Raw genomic sequence first — 17,196 nt, 5'->3', positions numbered from 1 at the left:
GATGAATTACCCGGCGTCCTGTGGTCCCTCCGGACCACGGAGAAAGAAGCAACGGGTGTGATCCATTCCACTTAGTCTACGGATCCGAAAAGATCCCGACAATTGAAGCGGTGCGACATTCGAACGACCACCTTTAACCCGGTTGAAAATGAGGAAGGTCTGAAAGCCTCCCTAGACCTGGTCGAAGAAAGCCGAGATACAAAGACGCCTCAACTTGGCAAAGTATACCAAAACCGAATAAGAAGAGCCTACAACCGAAGAGTCCACAAAAGGGACTTAAAAGTAGGAGATCTAGTCCTAAGAAAGTCGGCCGCCACCAACAAAGGGAACATTCATGGTAAATTAACGGCTAACTGGGAAGGTCCCTACAAAGTGGTTGAAGAAATGAGGCCGGGTACATACCGGCTGACAGACATGGAGGGTGTGCCTTTGATGAGCCATTGGAACACTGACAATCTCAGGAAATACTTTGTATAGCAGCGGAGGTGTCCAAGACAATTGTTGGCACCCCGACGCGTGTTTATATCTAATAAAGAATCATCCAAGTTTTCCATCAAAGTGTTTATCCCCTCCGTAATCATATCGAGGTAGACGCCACGCCCAAGCCGGCGGTCACCCCAAGAAGTAGACGCCACTAGCACTCACTACCAGCGATTAGATTGATACTCGCGAAAGCGACCAACATGCCTTAGGAACGTATAAGTACAGTTGAGACGCAATTCTAACCGCCTCGGCCAACCGAAGGACTGGCAGAGGAAGCGATCAATATGTCTACAGATACGAACGCTGTCGAGCCGTAACCTCTAGCCGCCTCGGCCAACCGAAGGCCTGGCAGGGGACACAACGGTCGATACGCTAACATGTTCACGGCGGCGGTTGGGAAGCGCAAATCGGACGCCTCGGCCAGACCGAGAGTGAAAGAGGAAGCGACCAACATGCCAACATGTTTAAAAACGTTAAACACAGTTGAGATACGCATTCTAACCGCCTCGGCCAGGCTGAAGGTAAAAACGAAAAAGTGCTCAATTAATAACGTAAGAAGACAAGTGAAGGATTGTGATCAAACTTTACTGAAAATGATTACAAGGAGAATACAGACGACGGCCGTCCCCATAGGGATAAGCCAAAACACAACCTACCAAAGTTTTACAAAATACAAGGAAAAGAAGAACAAAATGTTACAGACATATCATTTGAAGCGCCAAAAGATGGCAGGGAGGAAAGGCTTAATAGTTGGCCCCCGAACAGCTGAAACTATCCGAGATGCCGGGTGAACCTGGTGACGACCGCCCATCTCCCTATGCCTGTTGCTGCTTGCCATCAGTGACGTTAGCAGCATCGTCTTTGGTAGGCGACCCAGAAGTTGTCTTGGCAGCTTCAGCCTCAGCAGCCTCAGCTGCTCTCATTCTCTCAGCTTCCTTCTTGGCCGCCTTAGCCTTCTCAGCAAGGGTCGCCTTCTCCGCGGCCTCCTCTTCCTCCTTCTTCACCCTCGCCTCCTCAGCGGCCTTCGCCTCTGCGGCCTTCTCCTTAGCTTCGAGCTTGTCATCAAGCAGCTCGTCAAATTTTTGCCACAGAAAGGAGCCATCAAGAGGAAAGAGCTCCCCAATCACTTCCCTGGCAGCTTCTTCGGCCAGGTCCCGGTATTGGGCGCACATGTTAGGGAGGATAACGGTTTGGAGCGTCTCAATGTCCTCCTCCCTCTGGGCGATGATAGCATCCTTATTCCGAACCACCTTCCCCTGGGCCTGAAACATAGCCTTCCATTCGTCCCTCTTCTTAGCATTAAAGTCGGCGACTTTCTGAAGGTGGTCACGCCCCTCCAGCAGCTTAGCGGCATCAGCCTCCGCAGCCTCAGCCTTGGCTCTCTCAGCGAGGATCGCTTTTCGGCGTCCTCCCTAAGTTTTCTCTCAAAGACGGACGCCTCTTGACCTCAGCCTTGGCCCTCTCAGCTTCCTTCTTCGCGGCATCGAGTTCAAGGCTGAGCCGCTCGAGCTGTGGGGCAGCTTCAGCAATGGCCTTCTCTTGCTCCACAATAAGAGCACCGGCCGTATCAGCCCACTTCGAAAGCATCCTGGCCAAACTTAGGCCCTCCAACCTAATCTGGACGGGGGTAGGCTGAGGGAAGGAGGTGACGACGGCGGCATCTTGACCAGCCGTCTGTGCAGCTCGCTTGTCAGCACGCCGTTCAACAGTGTGTCCGGTAGACGGCGGCGGTTGATCTACAAAAAATTCAATCAAAGCATCCACGTCAACATTCATGGACATACCAGAGAGCCTGTCATCAGAAACGCCTAATGAACCGGCTAAGTCTGAGCCACAGGATAGATCTGTACCAGTCTTGGCCTTCTTGTCGGAGGACGCATTTCTTTGCCGGCCTCGGCAGCAGTAGCAGCAGTAGAAGCAGAAGCATCAGCTGCAGTAGTAGGCTCTTTCCTCTTGCGAAAGAGAGGAGATTCCACTGCCAAGGTGACCACCTCCTCGGCGGTAATATCAACGACCTCCACCGTCTCTTTCTGGACTGAAGGGATGGGAGGTGGAACTGATGTCGACGCCGTCTCCGCCGAAGACTTTGTTTTCCGCGATCGGCGCGGCATGTTACCAGCAACCTTCGCCTGGGCCGCCTTCACATCTAGGGCCTTCAGCTGCTGATCCATGAGATCATTTGGCGGCGGTCTGCGATCACGGGTCTGAGCCTTAGGATGCAAATTAACAACTGTCTTGTCCTTGGCAAGTCCCATTCTCCTAAGGATATCTTGATGACGGATCCGGCCGAAATGGTCTGCAAAGGAAACGAAGCAAGGGTTAAGTAGAAGAAATAAATCAAAGTTCAAATAACAGAATCATTAAAAGCAGAGATGGGCCTCACACCGACCCCACTCACCCCATTCGAGGGCCGGTATGAGGCCGACGTGGCAGAGCAGCTCATCCTGAAGAATGATCTGCGTTGGGGGCATCCATCCCTTCGGCGTCCCATTCTTCTCAGCCTCAAACAGCCTCATCGCCCGCTCCTCATCCGCATTAAGAGGGACCCTGCTGGCGTCCATCTTAAGCTTACTCCGGGAGACCCATTTGTCATGCTCCACCTTACTCTCGCACCGCAAATTGACTTGGTGCTGGAAGGACCGGGGCAGTGGATAATCCTCCGGAACCTCAACGTACACCCACCGCGCCTTCCAGTCCTTGCAGGAGGAAAGCTTATCAACGGAGACGTAACCCGGCTCCGTCTGCACGCTGTACCACCCAACGCGAGCAGGGGCTGACGGCCGAAGGTGATGAAGCCGGCGGAATAAGTGAACCGTTGGGACCTCCCCCTTGAAAAGGCAGAGCCACACAAAGCCGACTAAAGTCCTAATGGCCAACGGGTGCAGTTGGGCCACGGCGACGTTCACGGCTTTAATTATGGCCATAACGTGTTCATTCAGAGGAAACCGGAGCCCATACTCCAGGTGTCTGATGTACACGCCGATACAGCCCGGAGGAGGGCAACAGACCGCCTGACCTTCCCCAAGAATAACAATACTATACTCCCTGCCGAAGGATAAGTGACGTTCGAAAAAGTCAGGACCAGAACAACTGGCAAACTTGTGGGTCCAAGCACGGTCAGGGCAGACCTTACAGGCGTCGCCGTGTGATCCATGATGTACGACCTCTCCTCATTAGGACGAGTCCTTTCAACATCATCACCGTCATCATCAACATCATCATCATCATCCTCCCAATCCTCCAGAGCTTTTGGATCAACTTCAGGAGAAGGAGACCTAGGGCCCCCAGACCTTATCGGGATGGCGGCCGGTGCCTCCTCCTCATCAAGGCGCGACGGGGAACCCCCCGGCGCAAGGTTACTAGGTCCGGCATCAGCAGAAGACATGTTCACAACAAAAACTTAACAATTAAAAGTTGGAAAATTTGTTTGTTTACCTTGAAGAAAAAGTGCTACGCCGAAATAACGATTCTGAAGATTAGAAGAGAAAGAAACCCTTGAAAATCCAAGAAAGAAATTTTTTTGAGAAGTTGAACTTTGTGCGAAAATTAAGGGGCATACTGCTCTATTTATAGAGCAAAGCCCACGAAGACGGACCAATCAGGGCAAAACCCATGAAGCGTCAACCAATCAACAACGAGACACATGTCAAGCATGCAGCCATAGAATGTCAATCGACAAACAGTGACAAAACTTCTTCAACACGCTCCTTGACAGAATGCCAATCGACGTATCTTCTTCAGCACGCCCTTTGGTATCTACTTGCCAAACGACCCGCTGATTCAACCAAGCTTGACAAAGACCGGGTACCGGGGCAATCAAAAGCACACGGCACTCATAACCTCGGTCTCAGCCAGCGCCACTTTCTTTTCCACATCTGATGTCCATTACACATCCATGTGGAGGGGGGATACGATACGGTACGGCCTAAGCAGAACCAAGCCGAGGTAGAAGAGGCCGGGGCAGAAAATTTGAACTTGCGCAGAATACGCTCAACACTCATCGAAGGTCCATACCCACGGCATAGACTACGCTGGGGGCAAATTGATGGGGCATATTCTGCACCCCCTGACCGAGTCAACATATTGAGCAAGGTCAAAGATATCCACAGCAAGTCAACGACTTAGACAGCCTAACCGACGCATTCTGTCGGCCTGTCTCTTGTGCCTCCTACCGGGACAACTAGCCAGCCGGGGCACATATCCGCGTACTCATATCCAAGACCCCTCGGCATGGAGTCAACAGGGCCCGCCGGCCTGCCATGGGTCCCTCGACCGAGGGTACATCAGTCTTTCCACCTGCTAGCCACTTGGCCACTTGGCCACTACGTGACAAAAGGTGAAAGTCTATAAATACTCCTCAACTCTCATTGAGGAAAGGATCCAGAACCTGACCTAAAACACCTCATAATCTGGTAATATCTTCCTTATCTCTCTACAACATATAATTCGCCAAGTAACACACAACTTATCTCTTTAAGTTCACTGACTTGAGCGTCGGAGTGAGTACGCTCGGCCAAAGTCGAGCCCTCAGTTCGTTCATTGTTTCAGGAGAGGCCGAAAGAAGGATTCAACCAAAGACGTCATTCTACAAGCCACGAGTGGTAACAAATAACTACTTCGGAATTACACCCGGAACACAAACTTTATGAACATCAGCAAATGACTGCAACAAACTTTGCGTACAACTTTAAAAACACAGTACCATGAGTACAAGATGCCAGGGTACTTAATGCATGCATAGCCTCTTCACAATGACTTGTGGTGGCATAATGCATGCACTAAGTGATCCATGGTCACAGTATGCCCTCAACAAATGATCATTGGGCATTATTAGAAGGACATAAAGCCAAAATGGAAATTAATTATCATCATTAGTCCATATACACAAGGTAAACAATGAAAACAGACGAACAATTGATAAAAATAGGGATATAAGAAATCAACCTCCTTCAATCTTCACAGATCGTCTTAAAGGCAAGATAATATCTGCACATCTGCTCCACAAACCATTTTTTATACTTAGGTGTCTCATACCTAGCCAATTTCCTCCTAGTCCTCTCCCCAACATCTTTCTTAAACCAAATACTAAACGCATCTTGCTCGGTCAAGCAAGTATGATAAACAGGTTGCTCTTCTGAATGCATGCATTTCTTAGGAACAACAATGATTTCAGAATCCAAGGATGTCTCAGGAACAACATCGACATCATCAGATAGAGGAAGAACTTCAGATTCGGGAAGGACGAACTCAGAAAAATCATCGTATGACTGTGAATAGTCATCATATGAATCAGGGACAATCTTCAATTACTTATCCTCAACATCTACAACACCCATCTCTCTATCGCCATCTTCATCAAAAACAACATCTAACATATTGAATAAACAAGGACCATCTTCAAAATCAGAGAAAAGATAAATCAGATATGGAGTTAAGGAGTCAAGTCTGATAGTTTCATTGTGAATTTGAAGATACGACATGATGAACGATTGATGAAAATGAAATGAGAGAGAGATGCGAGATCGCAAATGAAGATCTGTGTCTCAGATTATGAGAAATGGAGGATTAGAGGAAGATGGAAGGTAGAGAGATGGGTAAATCAAAGAGACAATATGGTAATTAAACGGCGGGAGAGATTAGGTTTTCTGGGTTGGGAGTGAGGGAGATGAAGATTGAGAGAAAAGGGGATGAAGTGAGGCTACTAGGGTTTTCTTAGTTGGGGATTGGGAGTATAAATGGCGGGAGAGATTAGGTTAATAGGGGATTTGGGTTGGGCTGATAACTTTTGTTGTGTTTAATTGGGTTGGATTAGGTCTAATTAGGTCCACTAATAAATGGCAACTTTTGTAAAATATAAAAATGGACAAGGACAATATGGTAATTAAACAACTAAAAAACTTACTAAAAATGGAAAGGGGGAAGAAGATCCGACTAGCTTCGATAAGGAAACAGGGAAGAACAAAGCGACTAGGAGGGAGTACTTCTTAATTAGGGTTGAAAATTGAACACGGTGACTCATGAAGCAACCCCTGACTCTTGGTAGAAAAACTGGGAGGAAAAGAAACATGACTCGATACGACCTCTCAAACTGCTCAAATTTAAGTGTATAATACACGGTTTTCGGGATTTTAAGGTCCCGGAACAAAAATGTCCGTAAATCATACGGATGGTTACTCGGATCAGTTAAAGACCCCACACAAATTTTGAGAAGCAACAGAGGACATTTAAGGGTGCCAGTATGCGATAAATGAGTCCCAGGCGAAAATAAGGTACTTTTTAAAAATAGGTGAATACTTTTTATTTGGGGCTGAAAATCGAATACTGTAACTCATGAAGCGACCCCTGAGACGTGGTAGGAAAACTGCGAGGAAAAGAAACATGACCTGTTCGATCTCTCAAATTTAAGTGTATAACACACGGTTTTCGAGATTTTAGGTCCCCGGATAAAAATTTCCGTAAATCATACTGATGGTTTCTCAAGTCAGATAAATCAGCCACAAAAATTTAGAGAAGCAATAAAGGATATTTGAGGGTGCTGGTACAATAAAATAGTCTCGGACGAAAATCGGGTACTCCATTAGGGTTCAAAAATCGAACACGGTGACTCATGAAGCGACCCCTGACACGTGTTAGAAAAAGTGGGAGGAAAAGAAACAATGCCCGATACGACCTCTCAAACGACTCAAATTTAAGAATATAATACACGGTTTTCGGAATTTCAGGGTCGCGGAAAAAAAATGTCCGTAAATCATAAGTATGGATTCTCGGGTCAGATAAAGCAGGCACACATATTTTGAGAAGAAACAGAGGACATTTGAAGGCGCCAGTATGCGATAAACGAGTCTCGGACGAAAATAAGGTACTTCTTAAAAATAGATGAATACTTCTTATTTAGGTCTGAAAATTGAATACGTTAATTCATGAAGTGGCCCCTCAGACGTGGTAGAAAAGCTGGGAGGAAAAGAAAGAGGACCCGGTACGATCTCCTTAACAGCACATATTTCAGTGTATAATACACGATTTTCGGGATTTTAGGGTCCCGGAAAAAAATGTCCGTAAATCATACGTATGGTTTCTCGAGTCTTATAAAGCAGCCACAGAAATTTTGAAAAATAACAGAGGACATTTGAGGGTGCCAGTATGCGATAAACGAGTCTCGAGCGAAAATAAGGCACTTCTTAAAAATAGATGAATACTTTTTATTTAGGGCTGAAAATCGAATACGGTAACTCATGAAGCGACCCCTGAGACGTGGAAGAAAAACTGGGGGAAAAGAATCATGACCTTGTAACGGTTCAAATTTAAGTGTATAATACACGGTTTTCGGGATTTCAGGGTCCCGAATTTTTTTTTTCCGTAAATCATACTGATTGTTTTTCAGGTCAAATAAATCAGCCACAAAAACTTAGAGAAGAAACAAAGAACATTTGAGGGTTTCGGTACAATAAACTAGTCTCGGACGAAAATCGAGTACTCCTTAAAAATAGATGTATACTTTTAAATTAGGGTTTAATATCGAACACAGTGACTCATGAAGCGACCCCTAACACGTGGTAGACAAACTAGGAGGAAAAGAAACTTGACCCGATACGACCTCTCAAACGGCTCAAATTTAAGTGTATAATACATAGTTTTCGGGATTTCAGGGTCCCAGAACAAAAATGTCCGTAAATCATACATATGGTTTCTCGGGTCGGATAAAACAACCACACAAATTTTGAGAAGTAACAGAGGACATTTGAGGGTGCCGGTATGTGATAAACGAGTCTTTGACGAAAATAAGGTACTTCTTAAAAATAGATAAATACTTCTTATTTAGGACTGAATATCGAATACGGTATTTCATGAAGTGACCCCTGAGACGTGGTAGAACAGCTGGAAGGAAAAAAAACATGACCCGGTACGACCTTACAAACGGCTCAAATTTAAGTGTATAATACACGGTTTTCGGGATTTCAGAGTCCCGTAATTTTTTTTTCCGTAAATCATACTGATAGTTTCTCAGGTCAGATAAATCAGCCACAAAAACTTAGAGAAGCAACAAAGAACATTTAAGGGCTCCGGTACAATAAACTAGTCTCGGACGAAAATTGGGTCCTATTTAAAAATAGATGTATACTTCTTAATTAGGGTTGAAAATCGAACACGGTGACTAATGAAGCGACCCCTGACACGTGGTAGAAAAGGGGGAGGAAAATAAACATGACCCGATGCGACCTCTTAAACGACTCAAATTTAAGTGTATAATACACGGTTTTCGGGATTTCAGGGTCCCGGAACAAAAATGTCCGTATATCATAAGGATGGTTACTCGGGTCAGATAAAGCAACCACACAAATTTTGAGAATAACACGGATATTTGAGGTGCCAGTATGTGATAAACGAGTCTCGGACGAAAATAAGGTACTTCTTAAAAATAGATGAATACTTTTTATTTAGGGGGCTCAAAATCGAATACGGTAATTCATGATGGGTCCCTTGAGACGTGGTAGAAAAACTGGGAGAAAAAGAAACATGACCTGGTTCGACCTCTCAAACGGCTCAAATCTAAGTGTATAATTCACGATTTTCGGAATTTCAGGGTCCCGAAATTTTTTTTGCCGTAAATCATACTGATGGTTTCTCAGGTCAGATAAATTAGCCACAAAAATTTAGAGAAGCAACAAAGAACATTTGAAGGTTCCGGTAGAATAAATTAGCCTCTGATGAAAATCGGGTACTACTTAAAAATAGATGAATACTTCTTAATTAGGGTTGAAAATTGAACACGGTGACTAATGAAGCGACCCCTGACACGTGGTAGAAAAAGTGGGAGGAAAAGAAACATGACTCGATACGACCTCTCAAATGGCTCAAATTTAAGTGTATAATACACGGTTTCGGGATTTCAGGGTTCCGGAAAAAAAAAATGTCCGTAAATCATACGTATGGTTTCTCGGGTCAAATAAAGCAGCCACATAAATTTTGAGAAGCAAAAGAGGTAATTTGAAGGTGCCAGTATGCGATAAACGAGTCTTGAAAGAAAATAAGATACTTCTTGAAAATAGATGAATAATTCTTATTTAGGGTTGAAAATCGAATACGGTAATTCATGAAGCGACCCCTGAGACGTGGTAGAAAAGCTGGGAGGAAAAGAAAGATGACCCGGTACGACCTTCTTAACAGCTCATATTTAAGTGTATAATACACGATTTTTCGGGATTTCAGGGTCCCGGAAAAAAAATGTCTGTAAATCATATTGATGGTTTCTCAAGTCAGATAAATCAGCCACAAAAATTTGAAGAAGCAACAAAGAACATTTGATGGCGCCAGTACAATAAATTAGTTTCGGACGAAAATCGGGTACTCCCTAAAAATAGTTGAATACTTCTTAATTAGGGTTGAAAATTGAACACGGTGACTCATGAAGCGACCCCTGACTCTTGGTAGAAAAACTGGTTGGATAAGAAACATGACCCGATACGGCCTCTTAAACGGCTTAAATTTAAGTGTATAAATACACGGTTTTCAGGATTTCAGGGTCCTGGAACAAAAATTTCCGTAAATCATACGGATGGTTATTCAGGTTAGATAAAGCAGCCACACAAATTTTGAGAAATAAAAGAGGATATTTGAGGGTGCCAGTATGCGAAAAACGAGTCTCGGACGAAAATAAGGAACTTCCTAAAAATAGATGAATAATTCTTATTTAAGACTGAAAATCGAATACGGTAACTCATGAAGTGTCCTCTACGACGTGGTAGAAAAGCCGGGAGGAAAAGAAACATGACCCGGTACGACCTCCCAAACGACTCAAATTTAAGTGTATAATACACGGTTTTCGAGATTTCAGGGTCCCGAAAAACAAAATATCCGTAAATCGTACAGATGGTTTCTCCGGTCATATAAATTAGCCACAAAAATTTGGAGAAGCAACAAAGGACATTTGAGGGTGTTGATATAATAAACTTCTCTCGGACGAAAATCAGGTACTCCTTAAAAATAGATGAATAGAAGTATTTCTTAATTAGGGTTGAAAATTGAACACGGTGACTCATAAAATAACCCCTAACACGTGGTAGAAAAACTGAGAGGAAAAGAAACATGACCCGATACGATTTCTCAAACGCTCAAATTTAAGTGTATATAACACGGTTTTCGGGATTTCAGGGTCCCGGAATAAAAATGTCCGTAAATCATACGTATGGTTTTTCGGGTCCGATAAAGTAGCAACACAAATTTTGAGAAGCAACAGAGGACATTTGAGAACGAGTCTTTGACGATAATAAGACACTTCTTAAAAATAGATGAATAATTATTATTTAGGGCTGAAAATCGAATACGGTAATTCATGAAGTGACCCCTGAGACGTGGTAGAAAAGCTGGGAGGAAAAGAAAGATGACCCGGTACGACATCCCAAACGGCTCATATTTAAGTGTATAATACACGGTTTTCGGGATTTCAGGGTCCCGGAAAAAAATGTCCGTAAATCATATTGATGCTTTCTTAGATCAGATAAATCAGCCACAAAAATTTGGAGAAGCAACAAAGAACATTTGTGGGTGCCGGTACAATAAACTAGTTTCGGACGAAAATCGAGTACTCCTTAAAAATAGACGAATACTTCTTAATTAGGGTTGAAAATCGAACACGATGACTCATGAAACGTCCCCCGACACTATACGACCTCTCAAATGGCTCTAATTAGCTACTGAAAGTAACAGTAGGAACAACGGAAAAAAGTATGAAAAATTAGCAAACAATTCGATTTCGAAAAAATATTTTTATTTATTTAAATATGGGTTTGATAAAATTAACGGGAATAGATCTAACCGTAAAAATAGTGTGAGTAGTCAAAGAAACAACAGTAACTGAGGAGTAGTAATATTAGCATGAGTTGTCGTAAAAATTATAATATTAACCGCGGGAATGTGTCTCATAGTTTGTTAATAAATTTTACATTTGAGTATAAATGATAAATGTATGAGTTAAGCAATAATCTAACATAGTTTTATTTTCTAGAAAATAAAATTTAAAATTTAACGATAAATAAAGGTAGTGCGGACGGACCGACACCAACGCTAGGAGTCTAGGTCTCTAGGACTACTGACTAGTACATTTTGCTCAACCAAGTAAGGCGCGAAGCATAACGACCCCGAAAAAACGCAAAATACGACGCTATATTCGCCATTGTATTTTCTTGTATATTTCTCAATCAAATCATATTATTGTTGTTTTTCTTACCCAATTCAAGAAATTAGGTAAATCAAAAATTCATAATTTTTTTTTAGATATGAGTTAATATATAAATATAGAGGCATAAATCTTTGAATAAATTTTTTCGTAAAGAATAGATTATGTAATAATGGAGATAACATCTGTTACAATTTGCCCATGTTCTAAAGAAATGAAGAAATTATATGATGAATGGTTTAATTTTGCTGATTCAGGTAGCATTATGTTTAATTTTGGTATTTGGGTTTGTTTTAATTTCGTATGTTTCATTTGATTGTATATGTTTTTAAAATTCCTTCACATATTTTGAAAAACGTATATAATTTAATGAAACTGAGTAACTATGTGTTTTAGGTGATTTAATTTGATGGATTGATTGTAAATTGTAATGTTGTTTAGATGGAGATGGTCGTATAACGGGGAATGATGCAATTAAATTCTTTAGCTTGTCTAATTTGCCCAGAGAAGACCTAAAGCAGGTTCTTTTTATTTTTATTTTTATATATTTTCCGTCTCAGTCATTTGTTTACCTTTTATATTCATTATAAGCGGTATTTTAATCAAAGTTAAAGAAATGGCTGTGAGACGGAGGGAGTATACATTATATTGAGTATTATTTTTGTTTGAGCTGCATTACCATGAAATCATGAATTTGAATTATTTAGTAGCTGATATTGTGGTTAATTCTAAAAAGAAATAAAGAAATGAATTAAATTTGTAATTGAATGCAGTTCTTGTGTTAACAGGAATACTTGAGTAAGACGGTCTTACATATGTACCCCCTCTATCCCAATTATTTGTTTACCTTTGATTAAAGTACACCTCACAATGAATAAAAAGGTAAACAAATGAATGAGACGGAAGGAGTATATTGTGAAACGGTTCTTTTAGTGACTGCTCTTACTCTAATAATATTTTTTGTTACACTGAAACTAACATAAGTTTGCATTTTTATTCTGATAATGTTAGCATGTCTTTGTTACACTGGACTAACATATGGAGTTTCCGATTTTTTGTCAAGGTGTGGGCGTTAGCAGATGCCAAGAGGCAGGGATTTCTTGATCTGCAGGAGTTCTGTACTGCAATGCAGGTACTGTTTCTGCCCTAGTTCGTAATTCACTACTTAGTTATATTGATTTTGCACGCGCAAATTGTTTTTTCCGTTTCTTTTATTGTAGTTAGTTTCTTTGGCACAAGCTGGACACACCATCAATCAAGACCTCCTGAATTCTGAACGTGAGTCTGCTGTTTAATTTCTGTAAACCACCGTCTTAGGATAAACGTAATTCAATTATATGCCTCGCTCTTTTTTCTCAGTTGATTGGGAGAATGTTAAGCCACCTCAAATGCAAGGTCTGACGGAAAAGTTGTCTGTAAGTAACTACAGTAAATTCTTTTTAACTTATTGTCTGTCTATTCATGTCTGTGTTTATGCTCAAGTTGTATACGGATTTTTCTGTTGTATCTACAGAAGAAGAAGAATAAACTTAAGAAAGCGGACTCCTTAAACGGTATGTTTTTTGGCCACTGCAGAAATGCACCTAATGATAAATTAATAAACACTACCAACTTTAATTCTCTTTTTCATAATCAATCCCAACCTAATCAATAATTAATAATCAGTACCAAAATATTCACTTTTCTCTATAGTAGGTACTAAGTCGTCTTCTTACTCTAATTTTTTTCCTACTTTAAAGGTGCTTTCATCTAAAAGAGGGATTTTGAACGTGGGTGAGTGGAGATTTATACTTGAATGATGACTTTTTGGACTTTTTTTGAGTAGGTTAAGATTGGATTTTTAGGCGACTTGGTACCTATCATAGAAAAAAGTTAATATTTTGGTACTGATTACTAATTATTAATTATGTTGGTACTGATTATGAAAAGGGGTTCTTATATTGGTATTGTTTATCAATTAACCCCCTAAGCATATCTACTTAACAGTTAACTCTTATTCTGGCTAATGCAGAGAGTAAAAAACTTCAGGCGATACAATCGTCCTATTGGTTCGCCTCATCAACATCGTCACAAAAGGTATTCTCTATAACCCACGCCTTATAATGACCCAACCAGAAAAACTTCCGACATTTACTCGACTGGAATGACCTGTTTGTTGAGATTAGTTCTTCCCGTGCAAATGTCATGTCATAACGATTTATTAATACTTTAATAGTGAGTTTCAGTTATCTAATGTAATTGCTTAAGCTATTTCAACGCGTATGCATTTCAGATTCAGTCATCTTCTGTTACATCAATAATTGATGGGTTGAAGAGATTGTACAATCAGAAGTTGAAGCCGTTAGAGACGACTTATCATTTTAATGATTTTGTATCACCTCCATTAGTAAGTCGGATATCTGTTATTCTGTTTAATTGTGCCTAGTAAACAATTTTAATCCCATGAACTTATCGCTTTCCAACATTGACTGCCCGCCCATGCAGGCAAATAGTGATTTTGATGCCAAGCCTATGGTCATGCTTCTTGGGCAATATTCCACTGGAAAAACGACATTTATCAAACACATTCTAAAGAGTAATTATCCGGGTTAGTATAGCATATGCTTTCTCTGTCCCTTGTATTTCACCCATTCATCTAAGTTATACGGAGTAATACATAATTATATGTTGCGATAGTTATTCTTTTTTACAGTAGCTGTTTTCTACTGACAGGAGCACATATTGGACCAGAGCCAACCACAGATAGATTTGTTGTCATTATGGTGAGAAACTGAAAATTACGAGTATACACGTATACCTGATTTTAGTTTTGCTGTTTGTTGCTTGTTTTTATTTCCATGTCGGTGAAGCCAAAGATTCACTATTCTTTGGCTTTGGAGTTTGAAGTTAGCAGTAATTTAATGCAATTTCAACGCAATTTTCATGATGGGTTATCCGAAACACTCTCTATGTACTATGTGATTTTAACACAAGGGTAAGGTTGCGTACATCCTACACCCTAACCTCACCACGGGCCCCGGTACCAGCACTAGGGTAATGTTGTTACTGTCGTCGTGTCAGAGTCTAAGCAGTCTCTAATCTGCTACTATGATTTTCTGTAGTCTGGTCCTGATGAAAGAAGTATTCCAGGAAATACAATTGCTGTTCAAGCAGACATGCCATTCGGCGGTCTTACATCATTTGGGACAGCCTTTCTGTCCAAATTTGAGTGTTCTCAGATGCCGCACCCTGTGAGTTTTTTCTGGAGGTTGCACTCAAACTAATATTCTTCATTTTCGCTAAATTGAGAACGCAATAAATGCTCTATTTCTTCTGCTTTTTAAAGCTTCTGGAGCATATTACATTGGTGGATACTCCTGGTGTGCTGTCTGGAGAGAAACAGCGAACACAGAGGAGTTACGACTTCACTGGGGTAACGTCCTGGTTTGCGGCCAAATGTGACCTTATCCTGCTCCTGTTTGATCCTCATAAGCTTGATGTCAGTGATGAATTTAAACGGGTAATATCATCTTTACGTGGTCACGATGACAAGATACGGGTTGTTTTGAACAAAGCGGATCAGGTTGATACTCAGCAAGTAAGTAATAAATTGCAGCAATTTCTGGCTTACTGCTTATTTTTTTTGCTTATTTTTTTCGGTTGCTTAGCGAATGGAACAGCTTATCGTTCTTTCTGTGGTTGATTCAGTTGATGAGAATTTATGGAGCGTTGATGTGGTCACTTAGCAAAGTTCTAAATACCCCCGAGGTCACCCGAGTTTACGTTGGGTAAGAACTGACTGTAGCTTGACAAAGTTTTGAAGTCATTAACCTGTGCAACTTTCAAGGCTCAATGAGGCCTTATCAAAAACACACTGGGAGGTAGGGGTGGGCATAATTCAGTCCGGACCGGGAAAATGGACCGGTCCTGACCGGAATCTAGTGGACCGGAACCGGTATTAAAAATTCCGGTCCGGTCTCCGGTCCACCATTTTCTAACATTCTGGTTTCCGATCTGGGACCGGTATTTTCCGGTTCGGACTGGAATGCCTGAAATTATTGTAATTTGCATTTTTTTTTTGAAGTTTTATTTTTAATCCGGTCCAATCCTCCATATCAAGTATATGCCTCCGACTAATACTTATGCAGATCTTTCAATGATAAGCCTTCAAATGAAGCCATTGCCGGTCCAATGGGGCGGGAACTATTTGAAAGGGAACATGATGACCTTCTTGCTGATCTAAAAGATATTCCAAAGAAGGCTTGCGATAGACGAGTAAGTTACTCCTGTGCTCATTGCCTCATTCGACAATTATGTAACGCAGACACAACTAATACGATCCCAAGAACATCATTCTAAGTCAGAGTTATTAGACATATGAAATGGTCTCTATTCTAAATTTCTGACGGAATAAAATAAAATGGTTGATATACTGAACTATCTGCGTTTTTTTCAGTATGAAGAAACAGTCGAGTTCTGCAATGTTAATCATGGGTCATTCGTAAACATCCTTTCTGTACTCCGTATATTTCTAAACAGTCAAGTTTAGAAATATGGATATGATTTTTGAAGCATTCATAGCATTGTCCAATACTCACAGATAAACGAATTTGTCAAGCGTGCTAGAGCAGCAAAGATGAATGCGTACATAATAAGTCATCTAAAAAAGGAGATGCCAATCATGATAGGCAAGGCCAGGACTCAACAGAGGCTAATCGATAACTTGGAAGATGAATTCCGAAAGGTTTCTATCTACCAAACTCCTTACTATCTTTCTATTCAAGGTTTCCTTAACGGGCAGTAGGTAACTAAGGCGCATCTACTTAACGATGTAGGTCCAAAGAGAGTTTCACATACCAGCCGGAGATTTCCCCAATGTGGAGCACTTCAGGGAGATTCTCAAGGGTTATAACATCGATAGATTCGAGAAGTTAAAACCGCAAAAGATTAAAGTTGTTGATGACATGTTGAGCTACGACATCCCGGAGCTTCTGAGAAGCTTTAGGAATCCATATGATCGATGATTCGTTTAATCATTACATTGAACAGTCCTCTGTAAATGCCCTATAAAAGTAGTAGTTTTTTCTGTGAGCAATGAATACAATTTGACTGTATTTTCTGCTCATTTTTCTCATTGTTTCCGATCTTCAAAATCGTTATAAAAGTAGACATGATCATGATTCATGAGTTACAACACTTAAAAGAGTTTACCATACTACCTTTTCTTTTCCTTCAAATCAACAATTTTATGGCTACACGGCTACACCCTTATCCTAGCTGCCGGAGCAATACGCATACAAATTGATGAGCATATTTTCCGACTATTATGTCTTTAGCCGTGATATACTAGAGTTAAACTCTCACTTAAACCTACGACTCTACGAGTCTCCTGAAATCACCATCAAAAAAGCATATTTTCCGACTATTATGTCTTTAGCGGTTTGTCCTATCTCTGTAACTAATGCTTTGAATGACTGTACTATCGACAGCAATAGGCGTTTGGGCTTGAACCTGTCTCAGCTGCGCACATTAGCTAGCTAACTAACTCGCATGAGTCTGAA

At 41.4% G+C, this 17,196-nt stretch overlaps 1 protein-coding gene across 1 annotated transcript; it reads left to right on the top strand.

Moving 5' to 3' along the window:
- Positions 1-11,693: 11,693 nt before the first annotated feature.
- LOC141646821 (EH domain-containing protein 1-like) lies at positions 11,694-16,831 on the top strand. The gene is made up of 16 exons (XM_074454785.1): positions 11,694-11,913; positions 12,098-12,177; positions 12,720-12,788; positions 12,877-12,934; positions 13,016-13,071; positions 13,170-13,209; positions 13,668-13,732; positions 13,929-14,042; positions 14,141-14,243; positions 14,369-14,418; positions 14,758-14,886; positions 14,982-15,233; positions 15,344-15,423; positions 15,784-15,910; positions 16,236-16,379; positions 16,471-16,831. Exons 1-16 carry the CDS (start codon positions 11,829-11,831, stop codon positions 16,657-16,659), a joined length of 1,641 nt encoding a protein of 546 aa, XP_074310886.1. The 5' UTR covers positions 11,694-11,828; the 3' UTR covers positions 16,660-16,831.
- The last annotated feature ends 365 nt before the right edge of the window (positions 16,832-17,196 follow it).

Source organism: Silene latifolia, chromosome 3 (genome assembly GCF_048544455.1).
Source record: "Silene latifolia isolate original U9 population chromosome 3, ASM4854445v1, whole genome shotgun sequence".
Classification (NCBI taxonomy): domain Eukaryota; kingdom Viridiplantae; phylum Streptophyta; class Magnoliopsida; order Caryophyllales; family Caryophyllaceae; genus Silene; species Silene latifolia.
The sequence above is the reverse complement of the archived record's forward strand: the minus strand, read 5'-3'. Positions and strand labels throughout refer to the sequence as shown.